Source organism: Aplysia californica, unplaced genomic scaffold, assembly GCF_000002075.1.
Source record: "Aplysia californica isolate F4 #8 unplaced genomic scaffold, AplCal3.0 scaffold00007, whole genome shotgun sequence".
NCBI classification, from domain to species: domain Eukaryota; kingdom Metazoa; phylum Mollusca; class Gastropoda; order Aplysiida; family Aplysiidae; genus Aplysia; species Aplysia californica.
This window is the reverse complement of record NW_004797277.1, coordinates 3,148,827-3,161,367: the sequence shown is the minus strand read 5'-3', so window position 1 is coordinate 3,161,367 and position 12,541 is coordinate 3,148,827. Positions and strand designations below refer to the sequence as shown.

General features: G+C 39.7%; 1 protein-coding gene across 1 annotated transcript in view; it reads left to right on the top strand.

Annotated features, from left to right (window-relative positions):
* The first annotated feature begins 343 nt into the window (after nt 1–343).
* Nucleotides 344–12,541, top strand: part of LOC101849258 (nucleolar complex protein 3 homolog) — a 33,795-nt gene continuing 21,597 nt past the window's right edge. Inside the window, exons 1-8 of the mRNA XM_005089604.3 lie at nt 344–1,421; nt 3,642–3,979; nt 5,322–5,515; nt 6,100–6,314; nt 10,164–10,325; nt 11,026–11,119; nt 11,504–11,580; nt 12,226–12,345. Coding sequence (XP_005089661.1) covers nt 1,419–1,421; nt 3,642–3,979; nt 5,322–5,515; nt 6,100–6,314; nt 10,164–10,325; nt 11,026–11,119; nt 11,504–11,580; nt 12,226–12,345 — 1,203 coding nt within the window. The 5' untranslated portion in view covers nt 344–1,418. The remainder of the gene's footprint in view (nt 1,422–3,641; nt 3,980–5,321; nt 5,516–6,099; nt 6,315–10,163; nt 10,326–11,025; nt 11,120–11,503; nt 11,581–12,225; nt 12,346–12,541) is intronic.

The window sequence follows — 12,541 nt, the reverse complement described above, 5'->3', positions numbered from 1 at the left end:
CCTCTCTCTCTCTCTCTCTCTCTCTCTCTCTCTCTCTCTCTCTCTCTCTCTCTCTCTCTGGTTCGTTTGGTCTTTCAACACTATTCAATTTATTTACATGGATTGTCTCGCCAACCCACACAATAACAACATTAAGGTCCAAAGTCATTTCCTCGACCACCCGAGATCAGAGCGGTATGGCAATCCTGGTCTGTTGTCTTGCACAAATCAATTGATTTTTCATGAGGGGCAGACTCTCAGTCTGGTATATTTTAGTTTTAGTGAATTGCATAGATGGACACATGGGGTAGCAAGTCATTATTAGACGTTACGATTTAGAAATACTGAAGCTAAGAGAAAAACCTACAGTCTGCTCACATCTACAAATATAAATTGTTGTTTGTTTGTATGTTTGTTTGTTTGTTTGCTTGTTTGTTCTATATATGCTTAAAGTATGCACACACAAAAAAACAGCTGTGTTCTGACGCAACCTTAATAAAAAATGAAGCAAAGAAAGATGAGACCACAGAATTCTACACTTCTAAGTGTAGAATTCTGTGGATGAGACCGATATAGATCTAGTCCCCACAGGCCTATATGATCAGGTGATGTGAGAAGTCATAATGTCCCTCGTTTTGCGTTTTCGATCCGTAATTATATGATACGATATATGTCATGATCTCATTGAAAAACAAAAGGAAAAACAAAACAAACAAACAAATCAACAAACAAACAAATATATAGAAGTAAAAGGAGACAGAGGTAGACCGAGGAGTAATGACTGACAGAACTCGAACAGATGGGTGATGGGTTGGTTTTTATTTTTGTTTTGTTTGTTGCTGTTGCTGTTTTTTTTGTTTGTTTGTTTGTTTGGTGAGGTGGGGGGGTCAGGGCATTTGGGTAAAAAAATGAGTGGTGTTGTATGCTGGCCGACATCTGTTTCAAACAGATACTGGCGCTTGAAGTAGAAGGAAAATAGCCAGCCTGCAGTCATGGGGCATATTATTCCCAAACGTTCGCGGATGGTAACTCACTCCAACTCCAACTGCTCAGACTAGATCTAGATTCTAGATTCTAGATTCTAGATCTAGATCTAGATCTTTATTTTGAAGACGGATCAACAGAAAAAGAACTCGACAGACTCTTTGTAGTTTCATATTTCCTTCTCTGTTCCTCTTCAAATGTGTGTTGGTGTAAATGAAAAAATACGTTTACTTGTTGCCATTTGGCGAAAGTCTCTAATTGTACCTTATTTTTTAAGGACTACAAACATTGAAAGACATTAAAGGTATGGACATATATTTTCTTTTTCATTATTATCTCCCTTACACGCATGGCCGCCTCCATGGCAAAACAGTGTGTGTTAGTGTTGTCGCCAATACCGAACTGATCTGATATTTTTCTTGACGTTACAAGACACTTCTTGACTTCTACGCAAGATGGTAGTTTTAATATGCTTTACTATGTTCATGCTCTTATATGATCTTTGTTACACAACAAGAAATTCAAACCATTTATTTTTCAAAGACAAAGTGCGTTGGCAGGTTGAGGTGGTGGTTGAAGTTGAAGTTGGAACTGGAAGTGGAAGACGTTGACGACGTTGACAGTTGACATTAGATCTTGGGTAGATCTAGTGTCAATTGCCACCGAGTGACGTGGCGGCAATTGACAAAAATTGACTTTTTGTCAATTGCCACCGAGTAAATTGCAGCTCTTTTGCGTCGGTGGGTAGATCTAGATCTAGATCTAGATCTAGCTTAATTGTGCTCGAGTGCTCGGTGTTGTGCGTTCTCCTCTCTGTCCGAGTGTGTGTGTGTGTGTGTTTTCCTGACCCCCGTCCCCCGATTTATGTTCCCTGATATAACGTGAATTTCTGCTTGAGTTTGGGTGCGTTTGTGACCTTCTACTTCTAGAATTGCCTGTGTTGGTTCTACACCGAAGTGTAGGCTAAGGCTAGCCTAGATCTAGGCCTACAGTCTCATTGAAAACACGCCAAGCTGGTACTGTAGCTCTAGACTAGATGCTCGTCCAATGAAATTAGTTGAGAACAAATTGGCTCATTAGACACACATTATGTTGAATGCTTAAAAGATAGTGTTGTTTTCAGACTTGACACCGCTTCACTCGGTGGCAATTGACGCTACCTTCTAGTATAGTGATCTCTGACTCTCAATTTCACATATTTCATACATGAAGCTTCTGCGAACACCTAGCACACCTCTGTGATTGACCCAAATAATATAGATCTAGACTCTAGATGATGTATTTCGGCCATCTATTTTTGTCGTCTTCCGGGGCTTCCCTCACCAGTTGACTAGATTTCACCTTGGCGGGCTTGCGCCATGGACTACGTCACTAGGTTTCATCGCGACTGCTTAGGCTGTTTGTTCGTATGTGTTTGTGCACGTGCGCTTGTGTACGTGTGTGTGTGTGCATACAACTGAGGAGAAGGTAAATTTATGGATCGAGAATTGCTAAGATTGTTTATAGCACAAATTAATACATGAAAAAAAACAAAAACAGTTACTGGCGAGGGAAAACTATGAGTCTTGGGGGAAACCCCAGGAGACGACAAAAAAAGATGGCGGAAATATGTCATCTATATTTGGGCCAATCACAGAGGTGTGCTAGGGGTGTGCTAGGTGATCGCTGTATAGCTTTATGTGTTTCACATCTCTATCATTCTCCGAATATTTTAAATAGTCAGTTTAACTTATATAGTAAGTATACCGTGTAGATCTATTAAGTTTGTTGGCTACCCAGACATTGGGCGTCTTTCGAAGAATTATTTTCACCAAGATAATTATCCTTTTTAGAAATTTTATGATCCAAAACTGGATTATCCCGTCTAAGCGGTTTTTAGTCTGTAGTCCTGTGTAGTTGTATTTGTGTAGTGAAGAGTGCCAGTTGATGGTAAGGGTGTAGAACATGCAACATGGAAATGTTTTTTAAAATCTTTTTGATGAGCGGAAATACACTACTTTTGACTTTCATGCTGTCTGTTTCCGTCCTTTTAGGCAAAACTTTTAGTCTCATGCAAATTTACAATTTGTGGAACATATTTGATATTGTTGAAAACTATCAGAAAACGACAAATTGAAATGCAGTTTTTGGGACACATAAAAATAGATATAAGGGTCTTGAACATCTAGCTCTCACTGGCAAAATTGAGGGCAAGCGAGGCAGGAGAAGGCCCAGAACAACATACTTGGGGAGCCTAAACAAATGGGTAACAGGGAAAGATCATGGAAACATGGCTTTTTTGAGAGCATCCGAGCAAAGGAATGAATGGAGAACCATGATCGCTGATGTCTGTCGCAGATCTGGCACTGGATGATGATGATGATTTCATATTGATGCTTAACAAGACTTCTTTTATGCATGTCTTATATTTGAAATGGGGAAAACTAGACAGATTTAATTGTTATTATTAACCCACAAAAAATGTTGGCTATTGTCTAGACTGATTTGTATGTGTAATAATTCAGATATGTTGCTTGAGATTGAGATGCTAATTTATAAGAAGCCACAAACGTAGATAGACATGATATTTCTTTTACATGGATGCACTGTTCCTTGTTCTAATGGCAATAATTTTTGTCATATAAAATGCTTTGAAATACACTTGTCAATAAACTTTTCCTTGTTATTTTTGTTTTCAGAAAAAGATTATAAGCAAGGCAAAACCAAGTGGCCCCAAAAAAGGCAAGACTAAGGCAAGTGTTCACAAAGCTAGTTTGCAGAAACTTGCCAACAAAAAGACCAGCCGCCTTGCAAAACAGGGCAAGCTTAACAAAGGAGATAAAAAGAAAAAGAAATGGAAGGCTCGGCAGGAGGAAGCAAACAAGGAGAGTGAGCGTCAAGCACAGCTCTCAGCAGTAAATTCCAATGAGGAAGAGGAGAGTGATTCTGGGGGTGAAGAGAGCGCCCCTGAGGAGGTGGAGTATTTCCGTCATTTGCAGAATGCCAGAGGTTTTGCTTCTATGGATCTTAATGCAAAGTAAGTTGGTTGAAGTTAAGCTGACTGTTCTGTTACTGAGAACTTTGATTTTTCCAATAGGTCTGGGGAACGTTTGTTCTTTTGTACTGTTTTTAATGGGCCACACACACTAGACTCCACTCAAACCAAACATGGTTTATCTGAAAACAATCAGTAAACCGTATAAAAATATATTCACCAATTTTTTATTTTTTTCAAATTGATCAATTTTTCTTCTAAACCGGAAAAAAAAACCCTCTCTGATCTGTTGGTCCCGCAGATTTCAGTTTCAACAGACTCCGTTATTGTATATATTATAAGACCAGTTTTATTTACTAAACTTGATCTACAAATTAGTATTGAGCTCATTGCTGATCTGATTTGTATTTCCCCCCCATTTCCCCCTCTTCTGCCAACAATGACTTTGTTATTTAAAGTTTTTCACACAGGGTTTTGTTTGACTTGGTCCATGGAGAAGGGTGGCACCCTCATGAAATACAGTTAGAAACAAGATATTTCTCTCACTTTCATTGAGCCTTGCATGGGCTGCTATTATATTTTGAAGAAGTCCATAAAATATTGACTGATAATATGTTAGTGAAAAGTTTTACCTCCCTCATGTCGATGGTTGATGCAAGACTACACTTTGTCATTTACTGTAATTTAGCATTTGCTAGAGTCTTGCAACCAGCCATCGATGTGTGTTTTAAACAATATACATTATATATATATATACTGCTATTTCATTTGATTAGTGCTGAAGTGCTTTTAAATTGCAATTGTTGAACTGTTTGCATTTGTGCATCTGTACTTAACTCTTTCAATACATAATATTCTACCCTCCTAGATGTAATTTCTTCCACTGGCTGACACTTGTGTATTGTACAAAAAACATTTAGTTATTCTTCACTGATTTACCAATTTGTTTAGAGCAAAATATAACATTAGATCGAAAGAAAAGAAATTGAAAAAAGAATGAATATTTTAAAAAACCGAAGCATGGATACTATTTTAGAAAGTCTGGACTGGAATAGCTCTAGTATTTAATTTATAGAGGCGTATAGCTGAGCCGATACATTTCGTCATAGTGATGAGGAAGATGTTGAGCCAATCAGCTGGCTTGTCATAGTGATAGTGACAAAGCGAAGGAATTGATTTTGTTTGCTCATCTCAGACAAAGATTGTTTGCATTCACTTGCACCATTCTCCCATGAATTTCCAAATTTCATCCATCATTATGAGCTCTTTAAAGCATCACCACAGTAGTCCTTTTATAGATTCAGTAATCCACTACAGCATGCGTAGGCTAAATTATTACATTCCCTTACTCTTAACTCCCTTCTTTGATGTTTGTCACGACTAGAGAGTCACATGAGCCGAAGGGTAAAAAGAGAAAGAGGACCAGTGACGACGAAGAGGAAGATTACGAACGCCAGCCGAGAACTTTCCTTGAGGACAAGAACGAACAAAATATGAAAATGATGCTTCCAATCATTTCAAAGGGGAAAGTTATCAAAAGAATGATGGAGAAAGAAAAGGATGAACCCATCAACGGTGGTAAGCCATGTTGACTTAATGCAGAGCTCTCTTTCTTGCATTATTTATATTTGATATTTTAAGTCTTCTTCGGGGGGGGGGGTCTAGGTCTGAAAAGGACTTCGGTAGTCATGTTTTGCTCCCATTTTTCTGCTCAGTTGCTTTAAAAAAACCCTGTATTTTTAATGCTGGTCTTCCCAGTCATTCATCTTTTCAATGCTCTCTTAGAAGTAAGCAATTCTTTCCTAATCTTATTCGTCTGGAATTAATGCTGCTCTAAAAACAACCCGGGCGTGATCTGTCTCAGGCATAACATAACTTAATGTGGGTGATGCTTGGAATTTGTTAGTGAATCTGCTGGAGAATCTTTCTAACACCTGTGTTAGGGTGATCCGAGAGCATGATATCAATTGTACGGAGCTGACCAAGTTATTGAACAGTGCAAAAAATATTTGTCTATGATAGTTTGTATGGACATTTTGTATGTAAACTTTGAATAGAACGGGGGCAACATAGAAATAATATTGTATGATTTTTACCCCTCCCCCCTTCCCAAATCTCTTCCTAAAAAAACCTACATTAAATTTTTTTTTTACCTTTCCAAGATGCCGAGAAAGCCACTGACCAGCCTGGAGATGGGGGAGCTCAAGGAGAAGAAAACGGTACAGAGGACAAAGCAGAGGAGGAAGTTGATGAAAGAGCGTATCTGGCGTCTCTGAACAGTGCCCAGCAGTTTGCCTACTGTCAGAGTAAACTGGCAGAGAAGAAACAGAAGATTGCTTCCTTGTCTCAGAATGTGTTGGAGGACCCCCAAAATAATGTAAGTCTCAGATAAGTGTGATGTTGTGAATTTTTAAAACGATGTTTGTCCACTTTGTCTTTGAGTGACGTCAGTTTGTCTGAGAATTTTCTTATCAGCGTTTGTTCAGTTTGTCTTTTGAGTGAACGCTTTGCCCTCGCTAGAAAATTAGAAAGCAAATGAGGCAGGGTTCGACCCGGAGCAACTTACATGGAAAATGTTAACAAATGCGTGACAGGGAAAGACCAGGATAATATAGCTTCTTTTTAGAGCATCCAAGCAAAGAAATGAATGGTGGACCATGGTCACTGCTGCCTGTTTCAGAGTGAGCACTTTTAAGACTTTATAATGATGATATTGATGATAAGTCACGGCTGTTCAGTTTCACTCTCCGAGCGGCGCACTTAGTTGTAGCCCGTCTGACCCTTCTGACCCCTGTGACCCCTCGCGGAAGGTAATAAATCTCGACGCGTTACGCCACTTCCACCGGCCTATCCCTAGATCTGACCGCTCCGCGCGGTAAGGGTACAATTTCCAGAAATTAACTGGAATTTACAACATAGTACTCCCTTTCTCCATCCCGTAAACCTAGGAGTGTTGTATACTAAATAAAAGCTCAGCATCTCCTCTATAACCCGCAGTTTGAAACCAGTTTCTATCTCGTTTTATACTCCCTTGGGATACCTATATACTACCACTGTTGTACAGCTCTGTGTTATTGAAGTTTTTGGATTTAAAAGAGAATTTTGATAATTCGAGCCGACAATTTTTGTTTTAACCTTCATATTTCTTTTTATAAATCTATTCTCTCCATTGTGCTGAAAAAATCTCAGAGTAGGAGCTAAATTTCCATGAACTAGCGCACTTTATGTGACTAGTCTAGTGCAACGCTCAGTGCAAAGAAAAACTCTGTGAAGCGGGAACTTGCCGTCTGACTTTCTTGTGTGTTTATAATTATTGAGCCTTTTAACATCAAAGATGGAACACTCTTATAACATCCACTTTGAGAATTTAAACAAGTTGTGTCGTACTTGTGGTGAAAGAAGTTTAAAAACTAAAGTTTCTCAGCAGCGTCGATTTTTGTGTAAAAACTTTAAGTTTGACTTATTGCAATATTATAGACTGAACATTGACAACGACACAGCCGACAAGCATTCCAACACTCTGTGCAGGAAATGTGGCTCGCGAATATACACACTACGGAAGCAAATTACAAATGCGGCTTTGAAGGCCGCACAGAAATGTGTAGAAGACAGTGCCTATGTTTGGTCCGCTTACGACGCAAGCATAAGCATTAACGAGTGCTCTGTGTGTGCTCGCTATGTTAAACTTAGCAAAGGGTGCATTAAAGAGCGCATTCCTTTGCTTACGGAAGGACACGAGTTGCGTTCTCCGCCCACCGCTCGTATGACAGTGGAGTCTGCAAGCATAACGGATACCCCCACCCCAGATGTTTCCACTGTAAGTACAGGCGATGGTGCTCAGCCCTTTACCACTCAATCCATTGACAGCACATTTACACATACAGACGAAGACTCATTTTACATTTCACCAGAAACTCATATTTTGACATCCACACCTAAAACGAAGACGAAACAGTTCACAGACAGTACCAGCTCCCCATTAGTCAAACATGAAACGACAATAGAGTCAACACTTTTGAAATCTGACACAGAGCCACTCACACCGTTAGAAGAAAAAGTTGCTACACATCTGATCAGACGAAAGCTTAACACATCTCAGACGAAAGGACAGTTGAGGTTCAAAACAAAAGGACAGCCATTAGTGTTTCAGAGGATAGTCACACACAGAATATCATCTGACTTAGCATCTCTCGCCATCTCTCACACAAATATTGTACACCCGTCAGAACACATTTCCATTAGCGCAGACATCGATTCATATCTAAAATTATTCCGCAAGTTATTTCCTCACACAGTGACACCAAAAATACACATGCTAGAGCGCCATTGCCTGCCATTTATGAAAGCCTGGGGCTTTGGCCTTGGCATGCTGGGCGAACAAGGGGGGGAAATGCTCCATGCCACAATCGCCAGAGTGGAAAAGAGAACAGTCGGCATAAAAAGCAAACAAAAACAACTGAAAGCTGTGTTGGAAGCACACCGACTACAGACATCTTCAGATTTGAAGGCCGCACTCCCTGAGCCGGCGGAAAAACGCAGGAAAAAGTAAACAGGACTACAAGACGATTTAGACGATTCAGACCATTCACGGATAAAACATTAGTTCCTAAACAGTTTTATAGTAGTATGTTTATCAAAATATTGACTATAGTAACATCAATTCAGCTGTGAAGGTGTAAAGAACGGTCTTCATTCTCATGTGAAAAGTACTCGTGCGTTGGCTGGACTCAACTGTTTTCCCACTCACTGACAAGACTGTGTGCATTAATCAACAATAGCAACAAGACTTTTTGGTCCTACCTCATAAACGTAAGTGTGTTTGAAAGTTCAAAGTCTGACTGTGAGCTGAAAATGAAGACTGTAACAATCTGTCGGTCCATTTATTTTTAATTATTTTTTTAAAAACATTTTTGTTTGTAATAACCGATCTATGATGAAAGCCACTTTCCCCCTCTTTTAAACAACACTTTCTTTTACTTCTCCGTGATAAAAATAATACTGTCGTAAACTACACCTTCGTCTTCATGTGATCATTTGGTTGTTGTTTCATTGACTTTCTCGGCTTTCATAAGAACTGGTGTTGTTTTATGTGTACAAAACATAACATCGCGGGGGAGCCGCTGACCGCGAGGCCGAGTGCCCGCAGGTAGCGTAACCGGGGCGTGACCTCGTCTCGGAGGTCAGGTCGACCGGCAACTAAGAGATCCTGAGTGGAACAGCCGTGAAGTAGTAATATTGTAATATTTTTTGGCGTCATTGTTATCTCCCCTTCTATCTGCCCTCCTGTTTATAATATATATGGACACAATAACACAAGAAGCAAATCAAAGCCCAGAAAGCCTAAATGAATTTCTGTTCGCAGACAACCAATGTCTAATTCATCATGACTAACAAAGCCTCCAAAATTACACTACCGAACTCAACAACACCTGTGAGAAATTCAACATGAAGATAAGCACATCAAAAATAGAAGTTATGAAAGTGAGCCGAAACCATAGTCCCCTGAACATCCATGTCAATAGTAAACAACGGAAACAGGTGAAAGAGTTTAAATATCTTGGCAGCACTTTTTATGAAAACGGGTCCATAGACAGAGAAATAGAAATGCGAACTCAAAAAGCCGACGCTGTCACCTACCAGCTCGCACCCCTTCTATCTCATCCAAACATCTCCATGGACACAAAGAGACAGCTTATCACCTCAATATTCATACCAACATTATGTTATCAGTGCCAGACCTGGACCTTAAGCAAAACCCATGAAAGCAAAATCACCACATGCGAAATGAAATGTCACCGCAAAACACTTAACATCACAAGACAAGACAGGCAGAGAAATGAAGAAGTAAGAGCAGCTATCGGCACTGAGTCATGCCTGCGTTACATAGAAAGACAGAGGATAAAATGGTTTGGCCACCTGTTATGCATGTCACCTGACCAGCCGACCTTGAGAGCCTACAACACCAAGCACTCAGGCTGTAAAAGAAGAGGAAGGCCACGCAAAAGGTGGATCGAGGGTATCAAGGAAACCCTAAGAAAACATAACATCACAACTGAAAGAGCTGCGGAGCTGGCCTACCATAGAAAACTGCATCTCCCCTCGACGGTTAATGGCAACAGAGGATGAAAAAGTAAAAGTAGTAAAGTAAGTATTGTTATCATTGGTTAGAGCACCTGTTGTTTGGGACCCAACCATAGCTCACTTACTGACTTGTCTGTTTTTTCAGATGGCTAAGCTGAAGGAGCTGCGTCTGCTGCTGGGGTCACAAGACCCCGGGATAGCTCTGAGTGTGAGGAAGTACGCCATGGTGTCAATCATGGAGGTCTTCAAGGACATTGTTCCTGGCTACAGACTACGTATACCCACAGAGAAGGAACGGACACAGAGGGTAAACTTTTGCTAACAGTTTTGGTTTCTTTGTATGCAGAAAAAAAAATCTTCTGTATGTTGATGTTGTTAGCCAGTAGCTTTTGAGTGTGTATAAGTAAGATATTTATCTTCAAATGTAATTTGATTTAAAAGTACGGACTTCAACAAAAGTTAAGGACCACTTTGACAGACAGTCCTAATTTTTTAAAATATCAACCAAAAAAAAGACAGCTAGGAATGTTTCAACATTTTTGCTCTGAAGCACTTTCCTCAGTTAAAATATCTGGTGAACGCCATAAACGTACGTACGGTCTTGAACTGTGCTCACTTTGGTGGCAATATAAGCCACTGTTTGTGCAAAATCTGGTATCGCATGAACATACCACCAAGACGAAAGCTGAGAGACTTTGACCGTGCCAGAGCTATGGCATGGCTGGAGGATGGAGTTGGAGCCCGAGAAGTTGCCAGAAAGCTTGCAGTGTCATACTCTCATACTCTGTCATTGTCCACCTGAGGCAGCACCATCATGCCACTGGATCAGTCCAAAAACGCCCAGGTCGACCCAAGAAGACCTCTCAGAGTGTTTGCAAGTGGTCCCTAACTTTTGTTGAAGTCTGTAGAAGAAGACTGATTGTGGATTGTTGTTTTTTTTTCTGCTAATTTCATGTCACAGTATGTTTGCAAAAGTGGAACTGTTGACTTATTGTATCTTCCTTCAGGTCAAGAAAGAAACGAAAACTCTATGGGATTATGAAGCATCCTTTCTGCTCAACTACAAGATTTATCTCGAGTTCTTGGAACTAATGGCAAAACGTATGTTCATTTTTTTCTTATAATGAATTCATTCCATTGAGTCTTCTGTTTATTTTCTTCTTCTCTCTTGTTTTTATACATTTTGAATAAAAATTCTTGTATTCTCTCAGTCATTAACGATCTTATGAATCTTTTTGCTTGGACTGATTTGCTGTCTGGGCCTAGAACTGTTGAATAGCTTGCCAGTGCTATGTTTTTCTTTTTATTGGTTTAGTTTCTTTTGTCACAATTATTTCTTTATTTCTTATTGACCTCTAAAGTTGTTGTTTTTTTGTGTCTCAAATGTTTTCTTTGGCTGACAATTCTATTGAGCTTAGTATTTTCCTTTTCCTATAGTAGTTTTTTTCTATACATTTTGAATATACTTTTTTCTTTGCATTTCAGGAAAACCCATAGCAGAAAAGACATTTTTGACGAAGCATGGCATAACAAACTTGAAACTTTCAAAACCAGCAGCTTTTGTGAGTATACTTATGTACCATGTGTCACCAACATGGGGAAGTTTCTTTAACGTTGTGCATTTTTTTTTGTGTTCTTTTTTGTTTGATTGTTAATCAATTCCGTAGATTTATGTTATAATATCCTGGACAGTGTGTTCTGGTGTATTCTCGGTTCACTATAAAGCGACTATAAAGCGCATCATTTGACTTAATATAAGTCAATGAAGGGGAAGGGAATGGTGGTGGGGGAGGGTAGTGCTTGGCACACTTGACTATATCAAGACTGGTGTTTTGCCCCTCGTGTAGGCATTATGGTGGGGCCCGTGGTGCGCACGCTTCCTGGCACCAGAAAAGAAGCAAGAATTTTAAAAAAAAATGTTTTCTTTGTATGGACTTCATAGACTATTTTTCCTCTTTACAAAACGTGTCAGAGAAAAACACCAGTGGATGGTTGACGGGTGCTCTGATGTGGTTTGCTTCTTCTTTCCTATCAAACATCTATCGTCCTTTTCTCCCCTTCTTCTTTTTTTATATTTGTTTCTCTCTTGTAACAGCTCGAGAACCGTAAAACCTCTACTAAAGCTAAAACTATAACAATGAGTGTTATTGGGGAAGATACTTGTCTAATAGAACTTTAGACTAGGGTTGTTGGTTTTTTTTCCACAGGATCTAGGGAAATTGGCTCTGAGATGTCTATGTGAGATGTTGACCAACCATCCCCACTTCAACTACAGAGACAACGTGATAGTGTCCATCTCTCCGTTCACCAACCATAAACGCCCTGAGGTTTGCGCTCTTTGTTTGTTTGTTGTTTTTTAAAAATCGTATACTGGTTGAAACTTCCATCAACTCAAGTTAAATAATTCAGGAAGCAGGTTGCTTCAACCCTGCCTACTGTCAAGGCCAACCCGTGCTAAGTGGGGATACAGCATCTCAGCAAACAAATGGAGATGCTGGTCATAAAGATAACCCCCTAACTCCC